Source organism: Nelumbo lutea, chromosome 1, assembly GCF_056320005.1.
Source record: "Nelumbo lutea isolate HS-2025 chromosome 1, American lotus-T2T, whole genome shotgun sequence".
Taxonomy (NCBI): domain Eukaryota; kingdom Viridiplantae; phylum Streptophyta; class Magnoliopsida; order Proteales; family Nelumbonaceae; genus Nelumbo; species Nelumbo lutea.
In genome coordinates this window covers 95,153,310-95,168,185 of record NC_142684.1, presented here as the reverse complement: position 1 = coordinate 95,168,185, position 14,876 = coordinate 95,153,310, and the positions used below count along the sequence as shown (strand labels likewise).

At 42.0% G+C, this 14,876-nt stretch overlaps 1 protein-coding gene across 1 annotated transcript in view; it reads right to left on the bottom strand.

Annotated features, from left to right (window-relative positions):
- Positions 1–14,876, bottom strand: part of LOC148876246 (exocyst complex component SEC5A-like) — a 167,743-nt gene that overhangs the window by 137,262 nt on the left and 15,605 nt on the right. Inside the window, exon 3 of the mRNA XM_088966427.1 lies at positions 2,774–2,868. Within this exon, the coding sequence (XP_088822553.1) occupies positions 2,774–2,868 (95 nt within the window). The remainder of the gene's footprint in view (positions 1–2,773; positions 2,869–14,876) is intronic.

The following is a 14,876-nucleotide window of genomic DNA, read 5'->3' as shown; positions in this document are numbered from 1 at the left end:
TTTTTCACAAAAAAAGGAGAGGGGGGGGGATGAGACTATCAACTAAGAACAGTCAGGGGTGGAGAGGAGTATAGGGGCGGAGCCCCTGTTTCTTCAAAAAAAAAGGGGACTGAGACTAGGACTAGCAACCGAGAACAATCAGGGGCGGAAGAAGAAGAAGAAGAAGAAGAATGAGTGGAGGAAGAGAGGATCCCCTGTTTTTTCAAAAAAAAAAAGAAAAAAAAGACTGAAGCTGGGCTGGAAACTGAGGTGCGGTGGAGTTGGGCTGGGGCATGAAGTCTTCAGTTCTCCTCCCTCTCCAATCGAACCGAAAAACCCTTATGTTATGCATAAATAAAAGAAAAAGGCTTTGCATTGTTGTCTTAATAATAAAATGATAGCATGTAACCGGTTTTGTTTTAAAAGAATAAAACATCTAATAAAATATCAAAATAATAAATAAAAAAAAATTATTAGATGTATGTAGGCGCCCTCTTAAGTCTCTGGGCGGGCGCCTAGTATACAAAATCCAGGCCGTTTGGGTGAGGCGACCATGGAAAACTGCCTAGTCGCCTTGACAACTATGGACAGCCCCTTGTCTCTACTGGGTATTCTTGAAAATGTGTTCTTGGACCCTACAAAGGAAGATGCCAGAATATGGACCCCATCCCCTTCGGGCTTTCTCTCTTGTGCCTCCTTTTTCCAAGAAGAAGAAAAAGAAGAAGAAGAAGAAGAGTTGGGCTGAAGCTGAGGTGCAGTGGAGTTGGGCTGGGGCATGAAGTCTTCAGTTCTCTTCCCTCTCCAATCGAACCGAAAAACCCTTATGTTATGCATAAATAAAAGAAAAAGGCTTTGCATTGTTGTCTTAATAATAAAATGATAGCATGTAACCGGTTTTATTTTAAAAGAATAAAACATCTAATAAAATATCAAAATAATAAATTAAAAAAAATTATTAGATGTATGTAGGCGCCCTCTTAAGTCTCTAGGCAGGCGCCTAGTATACAAAATCCAGGCTGTTTGGGTGAGGCGACCATGGAAAACTGCCTAGTCGCCTTGACAACTATGGACAGCCCCTTGTCTCTGCTGGGTATTCTTGAAAATGTGTTCTTGGACCCTACAAAGGAAGATGCCAGAATATGGACCCCATCCCCTTCGGGCTTTCTCTCTTGTGCCTCCTTTTTCCAAAGCTTAACTCAACCATCTGGCCCCATTGGTTTTTCCTTCCCTATGAAAGAGATCCAGTATAAGCCAATTCCTCCTAGGGTTGGGAGTTTTATTGGGAAACTTTCCTGGAAAGAATCAACACTAGTGGTTTGCTTCAAAGAAAGAAACCTAAGACTTGCTTATCCCCGCATAGGTGCATTCTGTGCAAACCTAACGGAGTTTTATTGGGAAATTTTCCTGGAAAGAGTCAACACTAGTGGTTTGCTTCACAGAAAGAAACCTAAGACTTGCTTATCCCCGCATAGGTGCATTCTGTGCAAACCTGACGGGGAGACTGGTTATCACCTTTTAGTTACTTGCCATTTTGCTAAAACAATTTGGGAATGGGTCTTCTCCCTTTTCGGGTGTAGGTGGAATCCCCCATTGAATGTTCAAAATTTATTTTCTTCCTCTTTTTCAGGTGGCATTTGAAAAGAGGTAGAATCATGTGGAGATGCTTAAGGGATGTTGTATGTTGGTCTTTGTGGAAAGAAAGAAACTCAAGAATCTTCTCAGAAAGGGAGAGGAGCATTGAAAATGTAATAGAACTGATCCACTTAAGGGTGGAGCAATGGTTAAAGTCCTCAGTTTTATTCACTGATTTAACTCTAGATGACTTGTTGAGAAAGTGGGAAGAGATTGCTAGCTCTGCCCAGGTTAGAACTGGGCTAAGTCCTTCCTGGACCCCTCCCCCTACTGGTTATATAAAGCTGAACTTTGATGGCAGTAGTAGAGGGAACTCATGGCAATCTAGCATTGGGGGAGTATTCAGGAATGAGAATGGGATTGTTTCAGCCATGTTCTCAGGCCCAATTAGTGTAGGTGATTTCCTTAGGGCCAAGATTCTTGTGGTATTGGAAGGAGTCTGAAGGGCAAAAGAATTGAATATAAGGAGGCTTGTAGTTGAAGGTGACTCGGAGGTGGTAGTAGGGTGGCTGAAAGAAGATAAGACTGGGTTGGAACCTACAGCAATGAGAAGAAAATTTTCAAGTGGTTGACTAAGGATAAGAAAGTAAAGTACAGTTCGGTGAAGAAATCTGCTAACTCTTTTGCTGATGAGTTAGCCAAGCAAGGGGTGATTCGGGAATCTATGTTCTGGGCTCTATTGTAATTCTGTTTTATTTTTTTGGGGTCTCTTGCCTCTCTGCTCAGGGAGTTAAGATAGATTATTTCCCCCTCCTCGTAACTACTATTTATATCTGTTTATTGAAAGCTTTTGTCATTGATCAAAAAAAAGAGAGACAGAGGGAGATGCTTATAAAACAGAGGCTCAGGCTTTCCACTCCTTTGAGTTGAAGATCCCTTTCCATTTTCTAAATTCCCTACTGATCCCAAGTCAAAAGAAACTCTTTCTGAGACATCTCTGAGATCACTTTATCAGAAAATCAAATGGGCATTGGTAATCTTGAGTTGGACAAAATCAAATAATTTAAGAAAAGGATAAACAAGAAAAGAAAGAATCAAGGTATAAATCACAATGTACACATTAATTACATAACAGAGAAAAAACCAAACCAGAATGTAATAAAAAATAACTGAAGACCAATAAATAATGCAATAAGAATTAAATAACCAAAAGGTAGAATACCGCGAGTGGTTGCGTCCAGATAATCTTTATCATGCTTAGTTGAAAAGCTTTCCGAAGACTCAGTAATCAACCTTAGTGACTTGTTGTCTATTATCCTGTCAGAATAGTACAGAAAGTGAGGCAAGGAATCTAGTGAAGCTAATACATGATAAGGTAAAATCTACCAAAAACATTGCAAATATAAATTTCAGAGCTGATATACAATCATGTAACCATCTCTATTAACTCATAATCTAAGTGTCAACATTTTGTTCACAAAAATGTTTAAAATAACATCAAATGGAATGACTTTGACATAAGTTAACTGTTAAGACATTTAAGAGTATCAAGCCGAATGAATTTGACATATCACAGATGCATTTTTAATAAGCCTATACCTTGGAAAACCATCACTGGCCAACTTCCTATCTGTCTGCAACTTGTAAGGTAGTATGTCTTTTTTTTATCTTCTTTTTTTTTCTTTTTGAATGAGCATAGTTCCTACCATCTCACCCCTTCCCCAATAGTACAAACAGAAAATGAACATGAGCATAGTCTTTTCTATCTCACCCCTCCCAAAGATTACATTTGAGCCCAAATCAATTGTTGTCTACTTGCCCCTTGCTTTTCCAAACCGTCCAACAAACTATTTGCCAACCTTTGCACCCATTGAGATTCAATCAGCATGCCTCTTGAATGCCATTTCTGACTTCATTTCTAAAGCTCCACGCTGCACTCTCGTTCTTCGCTAGACAACTGATCACCACTTTGTAGTCAACTTGATGCAGGAGCTGAAGAGTCAAAATTGGAATCTTATGATATTTTATGTATTTCTGTATTTTTGGATAGTAGGGGTATTTTAGTCATTTTTTAAATTTTCTGTGAGGTCCAATGATAGGGTTTAAACCGTCTAGTTATAGTTTGTTTATGTTGGAGTCCAACAATCCTACTAGGATTATTGAGTCTAACAGTTTGACTCCTGAGACTATTACAAGTCCAACAGTTTGACTCCTAGGATTATTATGAGTTTAGAGTCTATAAATATGTATAGACGTTTTACACAAAGGCAATGAATCATGTTGAGTTTTATTCAGCTTATGCTAGCTATGGTGAGTTATTCCCATGCCCTAGAGTGATTCTAGGCACCCTGTTAGTGATTCCGGGTATTTTCTCTCTTCTTTCTCTCCCTATTTTCTCTCTTATTCCTTTAAGAAGCCATTACAGCCATTAACAGCCATAAAACTCTGATCAAGAAGACCATTCAACATTCTCTAAGGACTAGAACTGAGCTAGTCCTACATCACAACTTCAATAACCAGCCTTTCCACTCCCATTTCTTTAGCCTTCTGCACCCCAAAAGCTGCTGACGTTACTTCTGCACTAACTGAATCTCCCTCACCAACTGGGGCTGAACACAATGCCCTTATGGCTCCATTTTCATCCCTTATTACATCCCCAATTCCAGAAGGCCCAGAATGACCTAAGTTGCTAGCATCAAAGTTCAATTTCATGCACACTACCTGGTGGTAGCCACTCCTTTCAAGTCTTTTGTTCCTTAGATGATGAATCAGCAATTACCCTCCAGTTTCTGACAAGATCATCCACTGTAACATCTGAAAAAAGATCTAGTGTCTTCACCCAATATGCCACCCTAAATGTGAGTCTCAATTACTGCCCCCTACTTTCTTTCTCCTCAAAAATTCTTGCACTCCTTTCCTCCCATAACATCCAGAGCACTGCCACTCTTGTACAAATAAGGTATTATGTCTACTCCGGCAACAAACATAGATTATGACACGGGAGAGGATATCTAGTGGGTGGGGGGATTCCCAAATACTTTTTCTATATTCCATCTATAAGGACTTATTTCCTTTTTCTATCTCTCCCTCAGACAATAGGTTATCTTAGGGTTTTGACTTTAAGAGAGGACTCAAGGAATTTCTAATTAGAGGTTTTGTCGTTGCTACAAAGCTTAGAAAGGACTTTCTTGGACAAATCTAACCCCAATGGATGAATTTGGACTCCTACATCCACTGGATCATTCTCTCGTGCATCCTTTTTCAAAGCTCTTGCATCTTCTCCTACCCCCTTGTAGGCCTTTCTAATTAATGAAATTTTAAGAGGTCCCACATAAAATCAGAACTTTCTGATGTGAGTGATCGAAGATGTTTCATCTAAAGATTTTTTTAATCAATAACCATGAATTTTATTAAGGGAGAAAATGAGAGTACAATTACAACAGCTTATAAACACTCAGTGAGAGATAAAACCTCTCATCTCTCCCCTATATATATCTCTTCTTTTTCTTATGATTGTGCACAAGAGAGTTGATCTCTCCCCACCCTTTGTTTAGCTAGCATATCAGCCAAAGTATTAGCAACCCCTTCAACCCAATGTAACCTAACTTCCATATATTTTGCCAACATCTGAACTTCTTTACAATTCCTGGTTACGATGGTTTCCTTAGTTCGATTTCCATATTTCACATAGATCTCTCTTTTGATTATTATCATGTAAAGCTTCTGACATCTGTTCCATGCTGCAACTTGCCAGTAGAGAGATCAAAGCAAGAAGACTCTCTACAAGTGACACTGACAGGATGGAGAACAACAGTCAAGATCGAAGCCAAAACATCTGTAGCTGAAGAGTTGAAGGTACACGGAACTCCAACATTGAAGCTTAGAGAAATGTGTATGGCAACGACTCTCTTGGTTGGAAAATCACTGGAGTGGCTCAGAGAGTTCTTAGTTGAAGCAATCAACATGGAAAAAGCAGATACTGTAAAAGCTCAACTGAAACAGGGGGACAAAGATATTCAGCTGAAAGGAAAAGAAATAGGAAAGGGTGGTCCATAACAGTATCCAATTCTTTCCAGAAGGTTTCAAGACAGATGATATGTATTCCTGAAGGCTGGAAAGCTGAAAAATGGAAGGAGTTGGAGACATGCCTGCAAAAATTCCTGACGGTCATTGGAGATGTAGAGTCAAAGCAGGAAGAAAATCCAGGAAATCAGAGTCTCTCAATACAAGAAGTTCCCAGAGAACAGAAAAAGGAGGCAAAGGTTTCTGTTTATGCTGATAACGATTTGAAGTTGGCGGGTTATGCAGGTTCTTCAAAACTCTCCATCCGTCAAAGCAAAGGGGAGTGGAAACATCGCCTGGTGGTAACAGCCAAAAAAAGAAATTCAGAACTAGAAAAAAGTGGGAATAGAAATCAGCAGATTTCTAAAGCTAAAAGGAAATCTAATGTTAACCCTGTTCGATAAGGATAAGGCCCTGCTAGACCTGTAGAGAAGATGGAGGGTAGTTATGTAATTTTATCTTTGGTGTAATCTAGTAGGGATGTACATTAGTGTACAGCTCTTTTCTTTTATTTCTTTTGTAAGGACAATCTAGTCCACTTACATTCTTAATATAAATTCGTTCTTTTTGGGTTGGTTCAATCATACTGATCAACCCTAACAGATCTGAATTCTTGGCTTTCTTCCTCTCTTTTTTCCTTCTCTCAAATTAACATGGAATCAGAGCGAGCTGTTCTCTGATTTATTTTCTTCTCTTTTGAACTATTTGAGGGTTCTTCCCTTTTACAATTGGTTCTGGACTGTTTTGATCAATCCAGGAACCAGCTTTCTTTGTTCTGCGCAATCAGCAAGAGAGATCTCATTGGATCTCTCTCGAAAGGCATATGTCTGTGGTAAAACTTGAAAGGAAGTGTCACCTGGCCCTTTTCTTCATACTCTAAAAGTTTCATCAAGATTGGAGAAGGATTGAGAGAGATCTATACATCTCTTCTGGGAGGCAGCAGTCAGTCTTTCCTTTTTTGGACTGTGTTCTCAGATTTCAACCATTATTGTGCTTTGGGGACTCTCTTTTGACTGTAAAAGGTTACCTCTCTTATATTTTGATTCTCGTAGATTAGTTCTCTGCTTATATTGCTTGCTTCTGTTAGTTTTGCTTTGTGTTTTTCACTCGACATTGGTCTTGAAAAGAGTGAAAGTATCTTTGTCAAATTCAATGGAAGCAACTATGCTCTTTGGAAGTTTCACTTCCAATATTTTGTTGAAGGGAAAGGTATGTGGGGTTACATTGATGGTTCCACACCCATACCCGATGGTAATGATGTCGAAGGACTGAAACAGTGGAAAACTGAGAATGCATAGTTTGTTTCATGGATTCTTGGTGCTGTCACAATGGATGTCAATATTCCAATGAGGGGACTCAAATCTGCCCATGACATGTTTGAATACCTAGAAAAGGTATATCTGCAATCAAACATGTCTAGGCAATATCAGATTGAAGTTGATATTTTTTCTTATGTTCAAGGAGAGAAATGGACTCAAGATTATTATGCTGCCCATGACATGTTTGAACATGAACTGGGTCACTTTGGGGATCTCTCTACAGATTGTTATGTGAAAAATATGAAGAAACACCTTAGTAAGAGAAAGATTATGCATTTTTTGATGCACCTTAGATCTGATTATGAAACATTGCACTCTAGTATACTCAGCAGAGAGCCTGTACCTAGTCTTGACATAATACTTGGAAAGTCATTAAGAGAGGAAACTCGTGATGTCTCCTCACTCAGTCTTCACTTGATCAGAAGAAGGAACATGGAATAGATATTGTCTTCTTGGCTATCAAATAGAAGGAATAAGGACTTCTCGAAGATGCAATTCTATGAGTGCAAGGTATTTGGACACATGGCATCCCACTGCAACAAGAAAAATTTCTGCACCTACTGCAAACAGCAGGTGTTAGACAATGTATGCCCTTAGCTCCAATCAGATTGATGTACATATACATTTATTGTGAATGAATAAAACTACATAATTGATTCATGTTATATTTCGTGTGTTTCTGTGTAGTTACCCTTAAACTGAACACTTATGAGACTCGTGTTAGTTTAGAAATGTTCTCAGTCGTTGGATAGACTTGGGGAAGTTTATCCCACCAAGGCTGACACTAATGTGCTGCCAAGTAGGTTAGAGTACCTTGTCTCAGCTGCCAAGTAGGTTAGAGCACCTTGTCTCAACTGTCAGGGTTAGACCCGAAGCACATGTAGTATGTATTTGTTTGAAACACTGAACCCGGACCATTTTCCAGTTATGCCCTGGACCTTGGAGATTGGCGGGCAAAACTGGAAAGTTACTCCTAACCCCTAGACTCGATTATGATACTGCACTGGGTATCGGATTGGGCTGTCTTTGACATGTCAATCAGTGAGATCCTTAGAGGGGGTCAAAACCTGGGTATGTTGGGGCAGTCTGAGAATTCACTCAAGTGGGTGATCATAGTGACAGGATCAGCCCCTTTGTCAGACAAAGTAAATGATCGAGACTACACTTTCTCTTATGGAAACCAAAACTGTCGGCAGTCGATTACAAACTTGTTTGAGATTTGTTTTGCAAAATATATTTATATGAAAATATATATATTATGTTTTATGAAAAATGTTTGCAAAAGGTTTTAATTCCCATGATCCATCCAAGCAGAGAGTGCAACACTGCACCTTAAAGGTAGAGGCTTTTTTTTGGGAGGTCTTTCATGGAAAAATCAACACTTTGGACATGATGCAAAAGGGAAGAAAAAATGTTTGTTTATCCCCTAACTGGTGTACACTCTATAAGGCAAACGGTGAGACTGCTTATCACATTCTAATTTCCTATCCATTTGTAACCTATATTTGAGTGGTTCTTTGACCTCTTTGGGTGCAGGTGGACTCTACCTACAATCTTACCAAGTTTGTTTGCAGGTGAATGTTTTAGGTGTCCAAGGAAAAGAGAAAGAATATTATGAAGATGCACTAGGGTCACTGCCGTTTAGACAGTATGGGAAGAAAGAAATGCAAGACTTTTCAAAGATGAGGAGAGAAATATGGATGCAATTTTAGACTGTCCTCCTAAGGGTAATTCATTAGGTTAAGTCCTTTGATCTATTCTCTCCATCTTCCTTTGATGACATAAAAAGGAATTGGAGGGATGTGGCCTTGTCATCTACAAGAAAGACTGGAAGAGTTCTACTTTGGGAACCACCATCACAAATCCATGTAAAACTTAATTTCGATGGAAGTTGCTTTGGCAATCCAGGCCCTTCAGGCATAGGAGGGGTGTTCAGGGATAAAGATAGATCTATCTTAGTTCTATTTTCGGGTCCAATCACCCAAGGACTCTACTAAGGCTGAACTGTCAGCTGTATTGTACGAGGTACAATTAGCAGAAAATCAAAATTAAGAAGGTTGTTAATAGAAGGAGACTCCCAAGTAGTGGTAAGCTGGTTAAATAATGAAATGAAGGCAGCTTGGAGCTACCGAGATTTGGTAAAGAAGATCAAGTGGCATCTGAGAGGTGCAACAGTAACTTTTCAATGGGTTACAAGGGTTGCTAATGGGATGGTTGACTCTCTAGAAAGGGAAGGGGTTGAAAGGGAACAGGTATTTTGGGCTAAATTGCTTTAAGGTGTGAGTGTGCAACTGCTCCTGTGAGCATGGGAAGGGCAGGGTTTTTTGTGTGTTAATAGGTAGGGAGTGACTGTATTGGTCACTGTTTGTTACATCGGATTTAGGGGTACCCAGACCCCAGGCGTAATCCTATGTATATGTTTGTTTATAATAATGAAATACTTTCAGTTATCTATCAAAAAAAAAACATCTGAACTTCTTTATGTCATTTATGTAATTCCACATCTTTGCCTCCTTGCTTTGTACCCATCTCATAACCAATTTATAATCCCTTTCAGTGATTAGTTTTTTTTATATTCAAACTCTCTACCCTTTTCATTCCATCATTACCAAGACTTCATCCCTTAAAGAGTCATCAAACCAATAGGCCCTGAGTATAAAGCAATTTTTTGGTTCTCTCCATCTCTTGACACTCTACTAAGTCCTGATGTCCCCAGGTTCCCCATATTGCTGCCATCAAAATTGATCTTAATCAAGCCTCCTTCCAGTGGAGACCAACAAGTGATAGCCTTATTTTTTGGACGTACCTGCCACGTCCCTCCACTTTCTAATGATTTCATCCATTGAGAATGATGAAAAGTGTAACAGAGTTGTATTAGTATTCAGACCAGGAAGAGAGAGAGACAAGGGAGAGAAGAGAAAGAGAGATTAGATCAAGAGAAAACAGCTGAACCTCTCTTAGAAGAGAAGATTAGAGTCTAATCTCTCTAAGAAAGTTGGCCCAGCATATAAATATATTAATAGAGAATAAGTGCAAGTACAATGATGCCCCTGTTTGTGATAATTCTAGGACTGGAGTGCCCATATTTTCTTTTGGTAATTACTAGATTACCCTGCCTCCCAAAACTTAACATAAAACAGCACTCTCAACATTCCCCCGGCCCCCTCAAACTGGAGTGTATATGTCATATAGACCCAGCTTGCTTGAAATGAAGTCAACCCGTGTGTCATGGGGTTAGATCTACAGCGGAAGAAACCCGTGCGGCGTCCAAGCCAAGGGAGGCAAGACAAGCCTTACGTGTGCTTAGAGCTAGGAGTTGCCCGATGAGATGGCTCCACCAAGGCCAGTGGCACTGGATCATGACCTTATTTCGCATGGCCGGGGCTCTCTGTTGGCTCTAGTCGGTCCATGGGAGGCGCCGCTTACGTGCCAAAGGGGGACGGCTATGATGAGAGGCGACTTGGCACCGATGAGAAGGGACTCATGTATGCCGATAATGCTAGGCACATGTTGTGCCGATGATGATAGGCAACCGCTTGGCCGGAACACACCCGTGCGCTATGGGCAACGAGATAGCTCATTCAGCTTAGGCAAGGGGCTGGCGAGGTGTAGGGACATGCTTAGGCCAGACCCACATGCCAAGCCTCCCTTCAGTGTGCGGTGGCGCAGTGCCAGTCCATGCACTATCCCCATGAGCATGTGGGCACCCATGAGGAACCCTGGTAGCCATGCTAGCCATTAACCAGGGCTGCCCCGCAAGGGAAGTTGGTCTAGGAGTGCCAAGGTCAGGCACCCAAGGAGGTCGACCACCCTCAAAGAGCACATTAAGCTTTTAGAGGTCTGCTGGTAAGAAACATCACTTCTCCCAATAATCATACCAGCGAAAATGATGATAGTGTCCCTTAACGTAAGCCCACCAAGTGTAGGCAAGGGCTAAGCCTGTGTCAGACCATGACAGGCTCCCCCTCTCGATCCATTATCGCCCTCGACAATGGCTCCTTAGTGAATGGGAATCTGTGTCCCACGCCATCCACGTGTTCTAGTTCTGGGCCCGCCTGGTCGACTCGAGTCTCGCCTATGTTGGTGTCCATTTATGGGGACAGAACCATTTCGCCATGCTGGCATGCCTAGACTTCACCCACTGTGTTGAGGTTACTCAAACCGCGCAATGGCTATGCCGTTGAACTGTGTAAAAGAAGGGCCCTCGAAGAAATTGAGTGTGTGATGATGCTTCACGGAGGTCCGCCCCATGTATCCTTTACCTCAAGGCTTGACCGTCTTCGTGGTAGCTTTTCGGTGGTGCTACCCAATGCGATGTGATAGGTCTTCTCCTGCTGTTGGCATAGTGTCCTGGGTACCCTTTCACCATGCTGGCCTGTAGACTTCACCTCGCCGTGTTCGGGTTACTCAAACCTAGCCATGGATTATGCTATTTTGGCCCTTGACTCTACACTTCACCTTACCGGCTCGGGCTACCACTTCGCTCCGAGGGGGCCCCAATGTGTGCTGCCTCAAGGAGATTTGACCACAATGTGCGCAAGTGTGGCAACTTCTACCCATGATGTTGCCGAACATGCACTTGCATGTGTGATGAGTTGTTGCTACAAATGTTCCGCCTTGTGTGTTGAACTGAGCATGTCCTCCGATGCATTGCCGGTGTAGGGTCACCATGCTCCAACGGCCAACGTACCCATATTCCTCACATTCCAATATTGTGGCTTCAACCGAGGACACATTTTGTGCTAAACTACCACTTCAGTGATATTCCTTGACCAACGTCGACACCAACCAATTTCGGACTGTTGTCCCTACCTTAGTAGTGCCTCTGACAAGCTACAAAACAATGGCTCATCCGTCATGAAGCCAAGATGTAAGCGCACTGCCCACAACTCACCAAAATGAACAGTGACTGATGTCCATGAGGAAGCATGGCACTTCCCCACTCAAACCACCACAATATGCCTTCCATGAAATGGCCCATTCGTCTACCCCCGCATGAGCGCTGCTTCGGGGTCATTGCAATGGGGGCACAATGACTGGCCTCTTGCCAGGCCTAATGTGAAATGCTTACTTGTACGCGAGTGGAAGTGCGAAGGGACCGCACCCCACGATGTGTTGCCTATCAAGATGACCACTTCAACTAGTTCTGTGGGCATTTGCTCTAATACCAACTATCACGGGGTTAGATCTATAGCGGAAGAAACTCGTGCAGCGTCTAGGCCAAGGGAGGCCAGGGCAAGCCTTATGTGTTCTTAGGGCTAGGAGTTGCCCAATGAGATGGCTCCACCAAGGTCAATGGCATTGTATCATGACCTCATTTCGCATGGCCGGGGCTCTCTATTGGCTCTGGCCGATCCATGGGAGGCGCCGCTTACGTGCCAAAGGGGGACGGCCATGATGAGAGGCGACTTGGCGCCGATGAGAAGGGACTCCTATATGCTGATGATGCTAGGCACATGTTGTGCCGATGATGATAGGCAACCGCTGGGCCAGAACACACCTGTGCGCTATGGGCAACGGGATAGCTCATTTAACTTAGGCAAGGGGCTGGCGAGGTGTAGGGACATGCTTAGGCTAGACCCACATGCCAAGCCTCCCTTCAATGTGTGGTGGCACAGTGCCGGTCCATGCACTATCCCCACGAGCATGTGTGCGCCCATGAGGAACCCTGGTAGCCATGCCAGCCATTAACCAGGGCCGCCCTGCAAGGGAAGTTGGTCTAAGAGTGCCAAGGTCAGGAACCCAAGGAGGTCGACCACCCCTCCTCAAAGAGTACGTCAAAGCTTTTGGAGGTCTGCTGGTAGGAAACATCACTTCTCCCAATAATCATACCAGCGAAAATGACGATAGTGTCCCTTAACGTAAGCCCGCCAAGCGTAGGCAAGGCTAAGCCTGTGTCAAACCGTGACACATGGGCGATGTAAAGCTTTAGTCCACAAATCTGCTAGTTGGCCTCCTGTCTTCACAAATGGTGTATCAATTTCACCATTTTGAACCTTCTTCCTTACAAAATGACAATCTACTTCAATGTGCTTTGTCCTCTCATGAAATATCGGATTAGAGGCAATATGAATGATTGTCTGATTATCACAATGCAAGTGCATGGGAAGTTTTACAAGAATCCCTATTTCTTGAAGAAGATTCTTGAGTCACACCAACTCCCTTGTTGCCTGACTCATAGCTCGATATTTAGCTTCAACACTAGACCTTGCCACCACACTTTATTTCTTACTTCTCCAAGAAATTAGATTTCCACCTCAAAAGGCACAATATCCTACGGTAGATCTCCTCTCCATAAGTGATCCAGCCCAATATGCATCTGTAAAACCTGACATATTCAAATGTCCATGATTTTTATAGATTACTCCCATGTCTGGTGATGCCTTAGGGTGCCGTAAAATTCTAAAAACTACCTCAAGATGAGGAACACAAAGAGAACTCATAAACTGACTAAAACTCCAAGTCTCCAACAGCAAAAGAGGGTGTGTGATGGTCAAATAGTTGAGTTTCCCAACTAGCCTTCTATATTGACTAGGATCATCAACAAATTCCCCTTGATCTAAGAATAGATTAGAGTTGGGATCCATTGAGGTAGTATCTGGTTTGCATCCAACATAAATGTCTCCTCAAGCAAATCTAGAGTATACTTACATTGTGACAATGAGATCTTTATGGCTGTTCTCATAACCTCTATCCCAAGGAAATATCGGAGTTAGCCTAGATCCTTAGTAAGAAATCTCTCTTGTAGGAACATATTCAACTTGCTAATCCCTTGTGAGTCATTCTCTGTTATCACAATATCATCCACATAGACTACAAGAATAATACAACCTACATTTGAAGTCTTACTAAACACTGAATAGTCAGTTTGACATCTATGCAAACAAAATTCAATAACTGCATCACTAAAGTTACCAAACCAAGATAGAGGTGATTGTTTCAATCCATATATTGCATTCTTTAGCTTACAAACCATCCCCAACACTCCCCCTGAGCAACAAACCCGGGTGGTTGCTCCATATACACCTCTTCAACAAGGTCACCATGAAGGAAAGCATTTTTAACATCAAGTTGATACAATGTCCAATGTTGTACAGCAGCCAAGGATATAATTACCCGCACCGATGTAATCTTGGCAACTAGTGAAAAGGTTTCATCAAAATCAATGTCATAGGTCTGAGTGAAACCTTTGGCAACAAGATGGGCCTTAAGCCTTTCAACTATACCATCAAGTTAAAGCTTTTTTTTTTATCAATAATCAAGTTGAAGCTTCACAATATAAATCCACCTACAACCAATAGTTTTCTTACTAACTAGAAGTGGAACCAATTCCCAAGTACCATTCTGATGTAAAGCTAACATCTCTTCCATAGTTGTCCTCCACCCAGGATAAGATAAGGCCTCTTGTACAGACTTAGGAATAGATATTGTGGAGAGAGATGTAACAAATGCACAAGTTATGGGCGATAGAGATTGATAGGAAACAAAGGTAGTAATAGGGTGTACAGTGCAAGAGCGCGTACCCTTCCGGAGAGCAATAGGTAAATCAATATCTGAAGGCAAAGATGTTGGCACTGCAGCATCCAGATCAACAGACGGCAAGGTAGATGGTGGTAAAGGCTAAGCTGTTGTTCTCCTTTTAAGATAAACCTACTGAAGGGGTGGTTTGGGAGGAAGAGGGACAACAATAGGAGCCTGAAAAGATGGAGAAAACTGGAAGAACAGGATCATCAAGAGTGAATAAGTGAGATGAATCATTAGGAGAAGAAATGTAGGGAATAGATGGTCGGGTCCGACCCGATGGACCTAGACCAATTGGACGGTTCTGGTTCCAAAACTTATCCTGATGGGTCGGTTCCAGTTCCTAATTTTTGTCCCAATTATTATCGGGTCGGTACCAAGTCCACCCTACCCCAAACCAATTAGGACCCGGCCCGAACATAT